General features: G+C 47.0%; 1 protein-coding gene across 2 annotated transcripts; it reads right to left on the reverse strand.

Moving 5' to 3' along the window:
• Window positions 1-2,508: 2,508 nt before the first annotated feature.
• LOC100283463 (NAD-dependent dyhydrogenase, Gfo/Idh/MocA family) lies at window positions 2,509-18,104 on the reverse strand. Of its 2 annotated transcripts, XM_008669816.3 has the most exons (13): window positions 18,048-18,104; window positions 17,803-17,967; window positions 17,438-17,578; window positions 7,349-7,397; window positions 7,022-7,039; window positions 6,787-6,902; window positions 6,590-6,703; window positions 5,318-5,368; window positions 4,281-4,369; window positions 4,144-4,204; window positions 3,753-3,830; window positions 3,406-3,513; window positions 2,567-2,895 (listed from the first exon to the last, which is right to left on the reverse strand). In XM_008669816.3, exons 2-13 carry the CDS (start codon window positions 17,944-17,946, stop codon window positions 2,770-2,772), a joined length of 1,095 nt encoding a protein of 364 aa, XP_008668038.1. In that variant the 5' UTR covers window positions 17,947-17,967; window positions 18,048-18,104; the 3' UTR covers window positions 2,567-2,769. The 2 variants fall into 2 exon arrangements, with proteins under 2 accessions (NP_001149836.2, XP_008668038.1); NM_001156364.2 differs by lacking the exon at window positions 18,048-18,104 and having other exon boundaries at window positions 2,509-2,895; window positions 17,803-18,044.
• Window positions 18,105-18,481: the final 377 nt, after the last annotated feature.

Below are 18,481 nucleotides of genomic sequence, written 5' to 3' on the forward strand. Positions count from 1 at the left end.
GCATCCTTTTAAATGGAATGAGCAATGGATATGGGGCTGCCTTGGGCTATACAAAGGACCCCTTGGCGCACTCCTTCAGCACCCAAGCACATCAAGAACAACACATCACCCTGACACTGCTACAACGCATTCTAGTGATTCTAGTGATATCCAAGCACCATTTTGAGTTGTTCTTGTGACTTCGTGTGTTTACACTCTTGTGGTCTTCTTTCTTGCATTGTGTTGCTACGTTTGCTCTTATGTATGTATTCTCTCCTCTCTCTTGTGTTGTTACTGAGTTGTAAACTTCATTAATATATGTACGGCTGCAAGGGACTCCAACCTGTGGAGATTCCTTGCGAGGGGATTATAATCGATGTAAGGAAGATCGTGGCACTCAAGTTGATCAAAGGATCACTTGAGAGGGGTTGAGAGCAACCCTTGTCCATTAGGACACCACAACATGGAGAAATCACCATATCACTTGTGTTTGATTATTCTATGATTGTTCTTCTTCTCTCTAAGTTCTATCTTTTACTTGCAATATTGCTCTTAGTTTAATACATATCTTGAGAGAGCAATCAAGTAAAGATATCTTTCTCTCTTCTTCTCACTCTTACTTGGTTTAGTTTTGAACTAACTCTTAATTTGGACAAATTTGTGTTTGAAGTTGTATTCTGCATGCACCTCCTATTCACCCCCATCTAGGAGACTCTCAGTTGCCCCCTTTGTGATCAAGAACCTGAGACAATAGATCATCTTCTAGTGGGTTGTGCATTTGCTAGGATTTTTTGGTTTAGGCTGTTGGACAAGTTAACCTGTAGGGGCATACACCCTGACCAGGCGAAGACAACATTATGGAGTGGTGGAAATTTTCTAGTGATCGGTTACAAGGAATTACCAAAAAAGGGTCTAAAATCTCTAATTATCCTCGTATTTTGGATACTTTGGAATCATAGAAATGATGTGCTTTTAGAAAGTTCACCCCAAACTTGGAAGCATCCATTAGAAGAGCTAGGGAAGAGAGGGAAATTTGGGAGCTGGCCGGGGCTAAGAACCTAGACCTACTAACAACCCCATTCCTAGCCTTCGGTGGTTGATAGCCTTTTCAGTGCTGCTATGGATTCCTATATTTTAGCCTTCGTAAGGGGGGCTTTCTTTTCAGCTTGTATCGATCCATTTTGGTCCTTCCGTACCTTTTTAATATAATGGTGTGCACCTCTCCTACGCATTCGAGAGAAAAAAGCATGCGTGAAATACCTAACATCCCGTTTGTACGTAGATATTGGAGCACAAAATTGGAAATTGGAACCATCTTTCTTAAATTACGTTGTTTGGTTGCACATGAAATTAAGATTTGAAATCAGAGATCAAATTCCTTGGAATTGGACTATAACTAGAAACCCTCTCTCCCAATACAGAGCTTCACACCTTTGTATTGCGCGGAATTAGACCGCAATTCCAAACTCCAATTCAATGACATCCAAACAGTATAATTGGAATTACATCTCATTTTAATACCATGACTAATTTGATATTGAATTCAGTTCAATTTCATGACCTCCAATATCAACATCCAAACGCGGCATAAAAGAAAAAGAAAAAAAGGCCCACCTAGACAAGGGGCACGACCTAGCCTAGCCAGCACGCAGCTCATGCGGGTGGGTTAGTTGTGTAATTAATCTAGTTTAATCTATTAAAACTTTAAGTCGATCAAAGTTACAGATATAGTTTGTACTAACGAAACAGTTTGTCTTGTTTCAGAAAAGTGAATTGATTTGATTTTGCAATTAGCAAAAGGTGTTTTAGCTTTTTACAATCGTTCATCCCCTCAGATTATCCATCATTTTTGGTGGGAACAAAGTTTTTGAAAACCACAGCTTTTGAAATACTACAATATATTCTACTCATGACAATACCACAGTTTAAAATACTACAGTTTTCAAAAACCGAGGTCCAGACCTAATTCTAGAATACCTTAAAACAACTACAGTATTTGCAATACTTCAGTTTTGAAAACAGAGATTTTAGCTAGCTTGCCAAACACCATTCTGTGTAGAATACTACAATATTTTTTTAAAACTGTGAAAAAACTTTACTCTCAAACACCCCATTATTTTTTGATTCAATAGAACATATATATAAGAATACTAATATTTATAATATATTTTCGATAAAAAACTAAAAATCTCGACCTGCGAAGGTAAGACAATCCCTGAATATTGTAGTATGAAGTAGACTTTCTCACACAGGTCGATAAAACCTCCGAACCTCTGCCCCAAAAAACTCCTAAACCTCTGCCCCATCCATACACAACAGCATTGTAGCCCAATGTGAGAACGATCGTGACCGCCGACCGAGGCCGAGTCTTAGACCTGTGTTTTGGCACAGAACATACGAGATATTTTTTTAACCACGACCTAAAATTCACTCACATGGATAGTCGAACCCAGAACCTGAGGAGTGCTATTCAAACCACCTTACCACTCAGCTATAGACCCTTTCCCAACCCAGCTAGAGTCTCTTTCGTATTTCCCGTAAAAAAACTAATATTTATAATATCTAATAGGGCAACATATCTAGTGTATAAGAAAAGGTACATGATTTTTACGAGTGTAGGAATGGTGGTTCTAATGTATGTCATTTTTTCACATATATATTTAATATATAACCTCGACGGTATGTACATGAATTTGGAACAATGTTCATTTTACTACCGAAAATATATGATCCAATGGACAAATCACCCTAGAAGAAACGTAGTCTCTTTTATGTGACATTTCGGATCTGTTAGAATCTCTTCACTTGAACTGGGGCTCCTTGCTTCGCACTAGATTCCAACATGGCTTCTAGCACGGCAACATCACGGGCGCCTTCGACATAAGAACCACGGGGTGCAGCCTTGTGATCTCCATCCTGCATCACCATTTTTGCTTAATGCTTAGTACCAGGATTGGAAACCGAAATGAAACCCAAAAAAATGGAATGAAGGTAAGTAAAAAAACAACTTTCTTGTGTCAATTCCAATTCATACAAACTAACGAGACGTTGACGTTATATATGAGGATAATTTGAGTTACTTTTGATATGCTTAACAAGTGTTTGTTAGGCTGTCTCCAATAGCTCCCTTATTCCATCTTATCTTCTATCTCATCCCCTATTTCAAATTTTATTCTGCAAACAATGTTTATCTACAGTTCCGCGTTCCCTATTTTACATGGTCCACCAAAGATAGCCTTAGTACCTTGGACTCTCCTACAGTTTCAACTTTAGGTTGCAATGTTATATTGCCTAAATGGGACATCAGCTGCAACTTAGATCATAGGTTATTTCTCAAAAGTGGAAGTCCAAAGGATCTCGACGAATGTTTCTTGGTGGAAGGAGAAAATAAAATAATTCGAAACTTATTAACACTAATAGCAGTACTTTGCCAGCTTCCAACATGTCATGGACAAACGTCTTCAGTTCTTCATTCACTCCACAGAACGGGTAAAATGTCTTCTGGCACTGCCCATTTTCACCAGAGAATAACACCTGCAAATGCATCAGGTGGTTCATGAGTACAATATTTGTGCACAAACATTTTTGTTTGAACAGAACTACTTACTTGTAACAATCGATTTGATTCATAATGCTATCATACAGACCTACCATAATATGGTTGAAAACAAAAGCAAAGAAAAGCCTTTATGACCGTACTGTGCAACTGCATGAACAGTGCAGCAAAGGTAGTGAGCATCAGTCAACTGATGTATGCAGGAAAAAAGTCAAACCTGGTAGCCATGTTTTCCACTATCAACTCCACGTTCTACCTGAATTGTTCCTTTTGTTCCATCGACCCGCCATAATATCTGTGTAATTACTAACACGCTGAGAAACACTAACAATTAAATTAAGAGTAAAAAAAGAGCAGACCCAGATAGGCTCCCACACGAGTAGTGGATGGGAAAGGGATAAACCAAGGCAACCTTCCCCGCAAATACGGAGAGGTTGTTTCGAACATACGACCTAGTGACTTGGTGAGACAGCTCTCACCACTACACCAGATCTACCCTTCTAATAATTAAATGAAAAATGTGACAAAAAATATATTTATTTTTTCACATTAGATAGACTAGCATTTGTATGATTGCGTGATGGATTTAGAATGATATTCAATTCAACCTTTGGTGATCTTGAATTGACGGCAAACACAAAGACACCAGCGCATCCATTTTCCAGTTGGCTGCATAAAGCCATCGAACATCTGTAAGTTATCAAAAATTTTGGTTCACAAATCACTTTCTATTTCGGAAACTTACAAGAGGGAACATATGTTATCTGGTGGCGGCAAAGCCATATCCACATGACGGGAGATAGAAGATACGCTTGTGATTTCTGAACCTACAAGCTGTTAGAGAAAGATCCTCATCTTCACAAAGCAGACAAGGGAATTAGTGAATGAATTTGTTATCTTAAACACTTCAATTCAGTAGGTAGAAACATTGCTAAGAAACTTGGGCCAAAGGGTACAACTATCAAAAGAGTTACATGGTGGCAAATCTGACCACTTCAACTTAAGATGACACAAGCAGTTTTTCAGGACTAAACTTTCTATGTGGATGTGGGGTGCCAAATCTAAAAATTGATTAGAGTTATTAACTAAACAATGTTGCTTCTGGTAGCATAGGCCAGAGTCCGATCCATATTCTCAGAATCTGATCCATATTTCATTTGCTAAGGCAGGTCAGTCTCTAGGCCGACCCACAACCTAATGAAAATTCCTTTCTTATTGGTGGGAATGAGATAATGCTACTTTGGAGCAATTAGGATGTGACCAGCAGATCATGCATATGACCATACAAAACACTGTTTGCACTGTAGACTATACTGTTTACAGATTAGAGTTTAAAATAGGAGATAGGATGATTAAGGCCGCTGGAAATAGTCTTGAAGGAAAGGTGTCAATTCCTTAATTATTCTTGGAGCTTGGATTCTTTGGAACCATCATAATCGTTGTGTTTTTTATGAATCGGGTCCAAGTGTTGTTGGGGCTTTAGTCATGGATGGTGAGGAACGCCAGTTGTGGGCCATGGCAGGGTCCTGAGGACTATTCCTCTTGTCCGCTCACCTCCCAGGTGATTAGTTTTTTGGGTCTGTGCGGGTTGACCTTCAGCTGTCTTGGTGTGTCTGTGTTTTAAGGCTGCTGTAGAGTGTGTTGTGTGAGTGCGTTGTGTTTGGGTGTGTGGTGTAAGTGCTGTTGGGTTCTTACACCCTCTATTCTTCTTAATGATGCCCAGATTTCCTGTGTTTTTTGAGAAAAAAAAGGAGACTTCGAAATATAACATGATGAAGTTACCATTCGTAGTCCTGCAATGAAGTGAACACCCATGTCCAGAATGAAACCACCCTGTAATGTAAAGTTATCACAGTAAGAACAAGGGTAGCATCTTGGTTTAACAAATAATGAATAATTTCTTTACTGCTCTGGGCAGTACACCATTTGCACACTATGGCAGAAAATATTTGGTGTATAGTTCTTGAAAAGGGCACCTACATAAGTGTTTGGATATCTCAAAACTGCAGAAGTGAACGATCCAGCAGAAAGATTATTGTAACATAACAAAAGCCAACTGTAGAACTAGAGAATTTAGTTAAATGCGACATGGGAGCATGGTCAATCTGGAATCATCGTAATCGATTTGTGTTAGAGGGGGTCCTGTCTAATCTGAATATAGTTCTCGCTTCCATCACAGAAATTATACACATTTGGAGTTTAGCTGGGGCTAGAGGAATTTCCTATCTCCTTGCCCTACTGCCAGCTAATATTTATAAGTTTGGTCTAGGGTGTTTTTTATGGTTTCTGCAAAGGCCGGTGTAGTTGTAGTTTCTGTGTTTAGTCATGGATATGTTCCTGTATGCTTGTTGGTGCACGCCATAAGGAGGTCTTATGATGTACTGGTGCTCTGAGAACTCAAACTTTCTTCTTAAATTAATGACGCGTAGCTCTCCTGCGTTTTCGAGAAAAACATATGCTACCAGCAGCCATATATAACTGAATTGAGTGAATTCGCTGTTTGTTCAATCGGTGGTTTTGCCCATTTACACACCGTTTAAATGCTACGCAGTAAAATTTTGTTTCCATTTAATCGACCATTTATCCTGTTTAAACAGCCATTTTGCCCATTTAAGTGGCCATTTTGCCTGAGTAATGGCTAAATGGCAGGTGATTGACTGTTTATCGTTTAGAAAATAGAAAACCAGGAAAACAATCATTTGCTGAGCAAACATAATACAATTTTATTGACTAGAAAGTTAAATTAACATTGAAAATAAAAGGTATGGAAATTATATTGCATAGTAATTCATGAGATGATTGTTTAGCAGGGGGGAAATGCCTTTCTGTTTGCCAATCAAATACCTAACGTTTAATAACATTAGCAGATTATTCTTGTAACCAATGAAACTCACATGAGCTATTCCAGTAATCTGAAACTTAACTAGTCCTTAACCGTTGTCTACTTCAAATATTTGTGCTGCAGCTTGGAATTTTATAAGATATAAGAGGCACTATGAAAAACAGAAGATGGAGCACCTCACACGGGTGGCAATGCACAGTAATGTTCCTTACCACAAAATTCCGTCTCCAGGTGCTATTGAAATATGGATTTGAACTGTTCATTGACCCTTCGATGATAACTTGGATGTGCATCATATCCCCAATATCATTGATCAGCTTGCTTGACTGTATATAAGAATAAACAGATTAGATGACCGACATAAATTAGTTAAAAAACAACTGGGGCAAAAAAAATATTGCGATTGTACCTCAATAAAGGCAGGCTCAAATCTGTAGTTCTCTCCGACTGCCCAAATGGGTTTATGCGGGAACAGGTTTTGAAATGAGTGGTAGATTGACAGTGCAGTTTCTGCTTCTGTTGTTGCTAAAAATTTTATGAGAATTCATATCAGATGTACCTTCTGTCCACTATAATGCAAATGAAAGAAATGAAGAAGTCCATTAACGCTAACGAAAGATATAAAGAAAGCAAAATGTACTTACATCCAGAAGCAGGTTTCTCTTCATGACACAGGAAAATATATCATGCAAACAGAAATAAACAAATTAGAACATTTTGTTAGAGTTTTATGTATTTTGCCCATTGGGCTTATGTATCTTGCCCCGTGGGCTGTTTATATCCAACTCATTCTCTCCAATACATTTGATGGCATTGGCAATTTTCATTTAGCAGAAATATACAAAGTAGTAAGATAAAAAGAGAAAGAACTGGAGTCCTTTTTTGCTTATGGATGAATTGAACTGTTGCATTGCAGCTACTAAAGTACCACAAATCATGTCATTAAGATCAATTTTTAAAATTTTATTTACCTTGAATAACGTGTTTTCCAGCCTTGAGCATCTTTAGGGAAAGCTCAACCTGCAGGTTTGAACATTACCGTAAAGACTCAGCAGGTTGTTAGATAGGTAATTATAATCCAACATAGTGGTGGAGCCTGGGCATGAAAGGAGAGGGGGCCAATATGATATGAGATGCAAGAGAGGGGAGCAGAATAGCAGATTACTATTCATTAGCACTTAAAGCCGTGAAATGCCTGGCCCACTTCGCCCCTCACAATGCTCCGACTTATCCAAAAGTAAAGTGGAACCAAGAAAGTATTTAACATAAAATGATATTTGGAACACTATCATTGGACAAATAGATAAGGCACAAAGAATTGCCTGAAATATTGAACAATTGGTAATTAAAAGAAATGGAGCTGTTGAGCACAAAAACCGGCATGCGGACGGTCCGCGGTCCGGACTGTCCGTCGTAGCAGCGCGGACCGTTCGCACGTGCGCAGAATTAGTTAGGGTTCTAGGTTTCTTGCGGGATTTGTTAGTGTTAGCGTACATGTATATGGGCCAGGCCCACTAGGAATATATACCGTGTAGCTAGGGTTTCTCTGTACTATTCTATACTGCAATATGGTACCAGAGCCTTAGGTTTTGCTACAGCCGCCGCCGCCCCCTACCTTCTACAGCCGCCGCCGCCCACCGCCGTTCCCCAGCCTGACCGCGCATCTCCCTCCTCCGCGACAAGCATGAGGACCGAGCTCGTGGCTGCTCGGCCGCCTTCCCATGGCGGGCCGGCCGCTCTGTTTTGCTTCTATTAGCTGCGCAGAACTCCAGCCGCCGAACTCCAGCCGCCGCCGCCCCTCCATGGCGGGACGGCCGCCGCCCCCTCCCTTCTCCCCATGCGCCGGCGAGCCCTTTCCTCCCCTCTCCTATCGCGCTGCTCTTGCCGCGCCCCCGGCGGACATCTTCACCGCGGCTGGCGCGCCGCCAGACCTCACCGCCCCTCCGGCGCCTGTCTCCCCTGCGACCGGCGTGCTGCCGGTACCCACCACCCCTCCGGCACCCCGACGGGTGACCATAGGATGGAGGTGTCGAGGATCGCGGTGGACGACGACGGGGTGATAAATCGGGGCCTCGGCGCGAGAACGAGCCAGGGTACCGCGTCGACCACGGCGCTGGCATGTCTGGATGGGGTCGGTGTAGCGAGTCGACGGAGCGGTGTGTGGTGGAGCGGAAGGCGCCGGTGCCGCACTGGGCTGTGTGGGAGACGGTGGGGCCGCGCGAGGCGACAGAGGGGACGCCGAGGCCGCACGTGGCTGGACGGGGGAGGGCGGCGCAGAGGGCGCCGAGGCTGCACGTGGCTGTGCGGGGGAGGGCGACGCAGAGGGCGCCGAGGCCGCACGTGGCTGTGCGGGGGAGGGCGGCGCAGAGGGCGTCGAGGCCGCACGTGGTGCGGGGGAGGGCGGCGCAGAGGGCGTCGAGGCCGCACGTGGCTGTGCGGTGGAGGGCGGCGCAGAGGGCGTCGAGGTCGCACGTGGCAGTGCGGGGGTGGGCGGCGCAGGCAGGGCTGCGCTAGGCGGCGAAGTGGACGAACCGGACATAGGATCGAGGTCGAGGAACACGTCGAGCTCGGTGAGAGAGGCAGTGGGGTGGAGGAAAAAGGGAAATCCGACTCATCGAAAACGACATGGCGAGAAATGAGGACTCTGTGGGAGGCGAGGTCAAGACACCGATAACCCTTATGGTCGGGAGAGTAACCAAGACACAGCGCGTGGAGCGAGGGGCAAGCTTATGAGGAGCAGTGGAAGCGAGATTGGGGTAGCAAGCGCACCCGAAAACACGAAGATGGTCGTAAGAGGGATGGATGCCGAAGAGAGCGAAGTAAGGGGTGGGGAGGGCAACCGCCTTGGTGGGGAGACGGTTGAGCAGGTAGGTGGCAGTGGCGAGGGCCTCAGCCCAGTAACGAGCGGGAAGGGAAGCCTGGAAGAGTAGAGAGCGCACGACATCGTTCGTCGTGCGAATCATACGCTCAGCCCGGCCATTCTGGGGAGACGTGTAGGGGCAAGACATGCGAAGATGGACGCCGCGAGAGAGGAAGAAGTCACGAGATGCATTGTTATAGAGCTCGCGCCCGTTGTCGCACTGGATGCTCCGGATGGTGCGACTAAACTGTGTGGAGACCCAAGCAAAGAAGTGAGACAAGGTGGGATAAGTGTCGGACTTTTGACGTAAAGGAAAAGTCCACAGATAATGCGAGAAGTCATCGAGAATGAGTAAATAATACTTATAGCCAGAAATGCTGATTACAGGGGATGTCCATACATCACAGTGTATCAGATAAAAAATGCCTGCTGCTCTAGAAGAGGAGATGGGGAAGGGAAGCCTAACATGGCGACCTAACTAACAAGCATGACAGAGGTGCTCAAAAGATCCCCTACAACCTGAACCAGAGGTGCTGCTGGAGAGCTTGGAAATCACATCACGACCGGGGTGACCGAGACGACGATGCCAAGTCACAGAAGAGGTGACTGCTGCAAGAACATGTGGGTCAGAGGTCGGTGTAGTGGAAGCAGGCAGGCGAAGTGTGTAGAGCGGTCCGGGGCTGTCACACCGAGCGAGGAGGGTCCTGGTGGCAAGATCCTTCACAGAAAGACCAAACGGGTCAAATTCCATGGAACAAGAGTTGTCAGTAGTGAACTGACGGATGGAGAGAAGATTTTGAATGATGTGGGGAGCAACAAGAACGTTGGATAAACGGAAAGGACCGGGAAGGACCGCGTCACCTACTGAGGTGACGGGAAGGGCAGAGCCATTTCCAACCACGATGGAAGAAGGAAGGGAAGGGTGGCGAGGAGAGGTGGAGGACAGAATACCTGCGTCCGGGGTGGTGTGGTAGGAGGCACCGGAGTCAGCCACCCAGTCAGAGACCGAGGTGGGTGGGGCCAGTGTCATCGTGGAGAAGGAGTTGGCGAGAGACTGCGTGTCCCACCCATTTGTCCAGGGCCCCCACACGGGCTGGGTCGAAGGTCCCGGAAGGGGAAGGAGCCCATGCTGCGGCTGAGGAGGTGTCGAGGGCGCTGCCGGAGGCGGAGCGGCAAAGAGGACCTGCTGAGGGGTGGCGGGGCGAGGGGCCGAGGCAGCCGCGGACGGCCCAGGCCACATGTGGATGGTGCCAGTCCACGGGTTGTAGACAGATGGCCACTAAGAACCACCTGTCGTGCCTCGGCCGCCCGTCGTGCCACTGCGTCCACTCTTGCGACCACGGCCGCGACCCCCTCCCCCCGGAGCCAGTAGGCTGTCGAAGAGCTCTAGGGGGCGGGGGGCGAAGTGCGGTGAAGAGGAGCCCCCCCAGGAGGCAGAGGGGGTAGCCCGAGGAGCGCTGTAGAGTGCCGTGGCGGGAGCGCCGGTCGCAGTGGCGGAGAGGCGAAGCTCCTCGAGAAGCAGATCATTCTTGGTCTGATACAGGGGGCGCAGTGGCTGTCGCTGGTGTGCTGCCCACATAGGGGAGAGTCGCCAGGGATGCGGAGTACGAGGCCCTTCAGGCTAACCACACCTGGGACCTGGTGCCTTCTCCTCCTGACGCCAACGTGGTCACCGGGAAATGGATCTTCAAGCTGAAACTGCACGCTGACGGATCTCTGGAGCGGTACAAGGCCCGTTATGTGCTCCGGGGCTTCACCCAGCGCCCTGGGGTCGACTACGACGAGACCTTCAGTCCGGTGGTCAAGCCTGCCACCATCCGGACTGTTCTGACTCTGGCCCTGTCCATGGACTGGCCGGTTCACCAACTCGACGTGACAAACGCCTTCCTCCATGGCACCCTGACAGAGACGGTCTACTGCACCCAGCCCGTCGGGTTTGTCGACCCCGCTCACCCCGACTTGGTCTGCAATCTCAACAAGTCCCTCTACGGCCTCAAGCAGCCCCCCGGGCTTGGTACAGTCGCTTCGCCACTTTCTTGTGTTTGCAGGGTTTCGTCGAGGCCAAGTCGGACATGTCCCTGTTCATCCTTCGTCGCAGTCCCGATACAGCGTACCTCCTCCTCTACGTCGACGACATCGTCCTCACCGCCTCCTCCCCTGAGCTTCTGTGTCGCATCATCTCCTGCCTCCAGCAGGAGTTTGCGATGAAGGATCTCGGGGCACTCCACCACTTCTGGGGATCACCGTCGAGCGTCGTCCCTAGGGCCTGTTCCTCCACCAGCGACAGTGCACCGTCGACATCCTTGAACGCGCTGGCATGGCTGACTGCAAGCCATGCGCGACCCCGGTGGATACGCAGGGCAAACTCTCCGCCGCCGGCCCCCCGGTCGCCGATCCAACCGGCTACCGGAGTGTTGCCGGGGCCCTTCAGTACCTCATCTTCACCAGGCCCGACATCGCCTACGCCGTCCAGCAGGTGTGCCTCCACATGCACGACCCTCAGGAGCCACATCTCACCGCGATGAAGCAGATCCTGCGGTACTTGCGGGGCACTCTCGACTTCGGGCTCCTTCTACGCCGGTCCTCAGCCTCAGAACTTTGCATCTACACCGATGTCGACTGGGCGGGTTGTCCAGACACGCGCCGGTCCACCTCGGGCTATGCCGTGTTCCTCAGTGACAACCTCGTCTCCTGGTCGTCGAAGCGCCAACCTGTTGTCTCCCGCTCCAGCGCCGAGGCCGAGTACCGCGCCGTGGCCAACGGCGTGGCTGAGGCGGTTTGGCTCCGTCAGCTGCTCCACGAGCTCCACAGCCCGCTACCCACGAGCACCCTGGTCTTCTGCGACAACGTCAGCGCCGTCTACCTCTCCACCAACCCCGTCCAACACAGCGCACGAAGCATGTTGAAATCGACCTCCACTTCGTCCGCGAACGGGTCGCCTGTGGAGTTGTTCGCGTTCTTCAAGTCCCGACCACCTCCCAGTTTGCCGACATCTTCACCAAGGGGCTTCCGTCGGTGGTGTTTACGGAGTTTCGATCCAGTCTCAACATCTGCAGTGGCTAGAGTTTCGACTGCGGGGGTGTTAGCGTACATGTATATGGGCCAGGCCCACTAGGAATATATACCATGTAGCTAGGGTTTCTCTGTACTATTCTATACTGCAATAGTTAGCAAAACCTGTGGGGTTAACTCGAGAACCGACTTGTAACGGGTCTAGGACTCCCCCTTTATATACATGAAAGGGTACGAGCTATTAAATCTCCCACAATTGATCCAATCAAATATATTTACCAGTTTTATCTTATTTGTGTTGCTCTTTCCATTCCCTAGGAGTAGAAGTAATCTAGCCTTAGTTTAGATCTAGTTTAGTCTTGCACAACCAACCCTCTTCAACTCTACGCCGATTAGGCCCCGGGTGGCCTGCCGATCCTGGAGCAACCCCTGGAACTCTCCACCTTGATGGGATCTACCCGGAGGCGAGTTCTAGGGTTATTCACGGAGAAGACCCTGCGCCATCGCGGACAGTCCGACCCTAGGCACGAACCGTCTGGAAGCGTGCAGAGAAGGAGTCGCTCTTGCACCCAGGTCTCGGACCGTCCGCGCCTCCGCAGAGAACACCGTCAGGTGGTTCGTTCTAGTGTTTAGCGCCCAGATCAGCGCCAACAGGAGCATAGAAAATGCAGTCGTAATAAAAAACAACATGAAATTGCATCTTGCGCCAAATAGTATTTATCTAGAATAGTGACCAAAACTGTACAACTTAATAGCTTTGTATGAAGAAATTTGTAACACCCAAATTTTTGCTCCCTAAAAATTTCTTAAACTTAAATGCAAATATCTATGGATTTATTTTGCTTTAGCATTAAAGTCACATGATATCTTTCGGGAATGATAAATAAATTACTAAAAATAATCACAGGCAAAGTAAAATGTTGCGTACATGATGGTCCACTTCTATTTATTTTATGTGCTTGAGAATGTTCTTGTCGTCTATTAATTTTTTTTGTTTAATTAAAAGAGTGAGAAAGTTTTTAAATTAAATTAGCAAAAAAGAAAAGAAAATGTTGGCTCTAGTTTTCAGTCCACGCGGCCTCTCCCCTCCCCTCCACCAGCGACGTGGCCAACTCCGTTCGCACTAACTCGTGCCCACAGCCGCCTCCCTCAGCCGCTGACGCCTTGGCCCCACCTGTCTGCGCATTTCCCCTACTTGTGCAACCGCCAGCCTAGTCCCACGCAGGCACGCCGCACCAGTGTTTTCAAGTCGAATGACTTGCTGGTCGTCCTGGCTGACCGACTTGTACGATTAATCGCGATTAATCACGATTAGTCGAATCACTGTTTTAAAGGCGACGCCTAGGCGTCCGGGCGGTGGTCTGACGCCTAGGCGCCTTGCCCGCCTACCTCGCCTAGGCGTCGCCTAGGCGTCTAGGCGGTGGTCCAACGCCTTGGAGCGCCTTACCGCTTTAAAAACCATGAGTCGAATGACTTGGTGATTAATTGCGATTCGTCCAAACCGACTTGGACGTCTAATCGTGACTAATCGGACGACTTAAAAACATAGCGCCGCACCGTGTCCACTCCCACACGTTTCCCTCCACGATCTTGTTCCCCCGACCTTCAAATCGGGCGCTTGCTGCTCTCCGCTATCTGTCATCCCTCACTTTTGCCTCATGACACTGCTCCCACCCTCTTTGTAAGGAAAATGGACCCCGGGCCTTTTGACTAAATAGGATTTGGTGTTTGATGATCAACATAACATGTAGACTAATGTGTTTGCTAGTGTTTGTGTTTGTAGTCCACATGATGCTAAAGTTACTTGGACCAAGACATTGAGAAAAGCAACACCTCAAAAGAAGACATTATGAAAATCAAGTGAAGTCCAAGAAACAAAGTGTTGCCTGCGGACTGTCTAGTCTGGAGCACCGGACTGTCCGGTGCCATACGCCGGATTGTCCGGTGCCATACGCCGGATTGTCCGGTGCACCAGGAACAGTAGCCCAACGGCTAGTTCCAGGTGGCACTGTCGAGAGAAGACCACCGGACTGTCCGGTGTGACATATGGAGTGTCCGGTGTAAAAATCCTGTGCGCCAACGGTCGTCTGCGGTGTCAGACCAACGGCTAGGCGCACCGGACAGTGAACAGTGCACTGTCCGGTGCACCACCGGACTGTCCAGTGTGCCGCAGAGAGCACAACTTTTCTGCATCGGCTAGTTTTGTGTTGGGGGCTATAAATACACCCCCAACCGGCCATTCCAAGGTGTGGGAGAGCAAGCAACATACCAAGGCATATAGTAGACATTTCCATGTGCTCATCCACCCAAGAGCTTAATAGAATCACTCGGTGATTAGCGTAGGTGCTTTGCAAAGTGCTTAGGTTAGTTAGACCGCATTAGCGCTTGCTCTAGGTGAACCCTAGTTAGTTGAGTGAGTCTAGAAAAACCACACAACCCCTCGGCTCTTGCGCCAACCGTTATAATTGTACCAAGTGGGGTGATAGTCTTGCGAGACCGTGACAACCGCATTTGTGTTATGGTCGCCACCGTGTACCGGAGGGAACAAGGCCTGCGGCGTTTTCAGCCGGAAGCTCGATAGTGGAGACGGCGGGGAGCGTCCGAGAGGAGCTAGAAGCGGAGCACCACTTGAGCGTGGAGAAGGCCCGCGGCTTTCTACGGAGTTACTCGACCGTGGTGCTTGGCCCTCGCATGGGCTTCCCTTTGCGTAGGGGCATCAACGAGGATTAGTCGGGACCTTGCGTGGTTCCGGATACCTTGGTAAAAATACCGGCGTCATCCACGAAAGTTTGCATCTCTACCTTGATCTTTAGCTTCCGCATTTATATTAAGCATTTAAGTTTCAATCTTGTCTTTATACTTGTTTAGGATTGAAACTTAGCCACTGTGGTAGATATAGCAACACTTAGACAAAACCTAGTTTGCACATTCTAGTTTGATTATTTGTATAGGTTTTGCTCTAGAGTTTTATTTGTGGCCTAGTTTAGAGAAAGATTTAGAAGTCCTAATTCACCCCCCCCCCCCTCTTAGGCGTCACCTGTTTCTTTCACTCTTCTTCCCAACACACTCGTCGTCGTCCCAACTCCAGCGTGCCACCACGTCGGCGCCACCAGAACCCTCCTCAACGTCAAGAGAACACCTGGTGAGCTTCGTCACGACATAGCACACCATGTGTGCACCCTCTCTTTTCCTCTAACCCTCTAGCTTCTCAAGCCCCACCTCACCACCATCCCCTTAGCGCATGAGCTCTGCCCCGGTGTGCCATCGCTCGTCGCCGTCTTTACTCTTTAGGTTCCCCACGAGAAAATCACCATCAAAAGGTTCGCAACAAGTCGAGAAGCAGTTTGAAAACATCCACGGTCAAGTTTGGTAAGAACCTGATCAAGTGTTTGAAGAAGGCAAGTGTTCTTTGACATATGTCCCTTTTTCAGTAAAGTTCATCGTTTCATCAAATGTGACTACTCATACTAAGGATGACTAGTATTTGAGTTTACCTTGTCTTTGTATTACCTTGGGTTTGAGCTATGATGTTTAGTTAAATGCTAGAGCTTTAACATAATATTGGATACAATGACAAGCTAATGATGTAATAGTTGACATAATGATTATGCAGTTGCTTTTTAGTAACATGGACCTAGAGGCTTTAGCACGTTTTTAGCCTATTATTCAAGACCATAAGGACCAATTCATTGAGTGACCACTCCGGGATCAAAGTGTAACCACAAGAATGGTATGGGACATCCTTGGTTGACTAATTAGAGGAACTAGTGTATAGTGTTGCTTCACCGTCGTGTTGTATGAGGGGATCAGGGTATAAATCTCTCCTTAGCTGACTAATTAGAGGAACTAGAGTATAGTGTTGCTTTGTTGTCGTGTCGTATGAGGGGCCTAGTGTATAGACATCATCCTGCTAGGGATGAATGCATAGTTTTGTTTGCTTATTTTGTTAGCCACTACCAAGTGGGAATGGTTTGTACGATCGAGGTAACATATAATGAGCATGCTATTACTCTAGGGAATCATTGTAAAGCCATCGAAGTGAAACCCCGCTGGCTCACACCTTGCAATGGGTAAATGGGGAGTAATTAACTCCAGGCACCAAGGGAAAGTCATGACTTGTGAGAGAAATGTACAACCTCTTCATAAATTTTAAATAAAATTAGTGCATCAGTCGTGCTCTCGGTAATGAGCAGCCTGAAAATCCTTAGCTTTGACTAGATGTTTCACATGTGGTTTGTGGACGGTGATGTTGATGATGATGAAATCTTACTTTCAGTACTTCTATACCAATGTTTCAGGTGTAATTTATGGGTTTGAGATAAGCACACTTATGGGGTGTTTGGTTTGAAGAACCAATCCATTCTAGATGAGGTGGTCAATCATGAGTCATCCCACAAATTTGGTGGAATGAACTCATTCCTCATATTATTACTAATTATTAGCTTATGGGGAATGAAATGGTGATGGATCAACTCATTCCATTCCAAAAACCAAACAAGAATGTGAGGAGTGAAAAAACGATGAGCCACATCATTCCTCAAACCAAACACGATGTTAATGTCCATTAAAACTTGACCAACTAAAAGCTACTGCTATAACAATTGTTATAACAGCTGGTCCATTATATAGACAATCCACTTTATCCTAAGGCACTTGTTGAAAGCGACAATTTCTCATGCTAGTTTTCTTTTCCAACAATAATGTTGCATTTTGGTGCAACCACTGCTTAGGAGGTGATGTTCCAAAGGAGTATCAGCAGAAGTTCTAGAACTACGATGAGTACTAGGTTACTGTTGTTTTTAGTCAGTTGTCTATGCACTGTTTCTATCGCTTTTTGTTGTCATTTAGTTACTTATGATGTCAATTATGATATGAGTTTAAATGTTATGGTGAAGTTTAAGTCTGTAATATAACAGTTACATTTATGTATATTTCGAGCATCGTACTATGTGATTCACTTATATGATTGTGTATGTGAAACTTTCCTGGTACCTACATAATATGCACTTGGTTACCTTTCCAAAACCAGGTGTGACAAAATCTAACGATAGAGGATATACAGTGTTCAGTAATAGTAAAGTTTTATAGTGTCATTAAAAAAGTTTCTTGCTTGGCTTCAAGTAATTGTGTAGTGAACTAGACAGTAATGGATCATGCTATGGCACCTTTTTGGAGTGGGAACACCGACCTGGACTTGCCCAGCGAGAACAATAGCAACGCCCATGATTGAACTATCTCCCATGATCTCCTCCAGCCCCGCATCACCCCATTTGCACTCGATATCAGGCGCGAAGTCACGAGCAAGCTCCGCGGCCGCCTTTGCAGATTCCTGAAGGAATGTGCAAAAATAGTCAGACACTAGAATTCCACTTGCAGCAGTGCATCACGCACTGCGCCGAAGCAGGGAATGCCGACTGCCAGAGTATAGTACGGCAGTTACAGCGATTTGCATTGCTGCATGTCGACTGCTGAGGGATTGATTGAGCCGGTCTTTGGTGCCAAAAATCGACAGATGAGACGAAATGTCGAAATGGGGTGGGGATTGTCACACACCTGGGTGCGACTCCAGATGGACTTGAGGACGACGAGGTGCGCGATCTCGCGGAGCCTTGGGATGTACTGCGTGCGCGCAAAGATACCGGCGCCGATCACCGCGATCCGGGGAAGCTCCGCGCGGCCGTTGCCGTCACCCGCCATGTTCTCCTCCTCGGTTCTCGCCTTCTCGGTGCCGAAAGACTGGATCAGATCTGACTCAAGCAATCAAGCAGACTTCAGATTTGCCTTCGCTGACTTCTCACCTCGAAGACCAACGCTGCTATGGAGACAAAGACAATCGGACGCTTCAGATGCTCTGCACTGTTGTAGTGGCCGTACCTAGGGATGGGCCAATGACGAGAAAATTGGATTTATGCTATTATCAAACTACGGATTCGCTCGAATGCCATTATGAGAAAACGCTTCATTATTACGCCATTTTCAAACACTGGATTACAGATAAAATGCCATTTAGAGAGTTATTTGACAAAGTAAACTGATTGGACTATTTTACCCCTAAACTAAAACAGCTCCTCTCTGTCTCTCGCTGTTTCTCTCGCTCGTTCTCTGGCTCTCGCGTTTTCTGTCTCCTCTCTGCTCCTCTCCTCTCTGCTCCTCCTCTCCTCCTCTCCCACGGCGATCACCAGGTGAGCTCCAGCACGCACCAGGCCGCCCGGGCTCCCCACGGCTTGCTCCA

Source organism: Zea mays, chromosome 2 (assembly GCF_902167145.1).
Source record: "Zea mays cultivar B73 chromosome 2, Zm-B73-REFERENCE-NAM-5.0, whole genome shotgun sequence".
Lineage (NCBI taxonomy): Eukaryota > Viridiplantae > Streptophyta > Magnoliopsida > Poales > Poaceae > Zea > Zea mays.

Excerpts from the sequence above, each read along its gene's own strand:
- LOC100283463 (NM_001156364.2), bottom strand. The coding sequence starts at position 17,946 with ATGGCGGGTGACGGCAACGGCCGCGCGGAGCTTCCCCGGATCGCGGTG. Across the intron at positions 3,831-4,143 it reads TCAATTCAAGATCACCAAAG|ATATTATGGCGGGTCGATGG; the intron begins GTTGAATTGAAT and ends GTAATTACACAG. Across the intron at positions 3,514-3,752 it reads GTGGAAAACATGGCTACCAG|GTGTTATTCTCTGGTGAAAA; the intron begins GTTTGACTTTTT and ends ATGCATTTGCAG.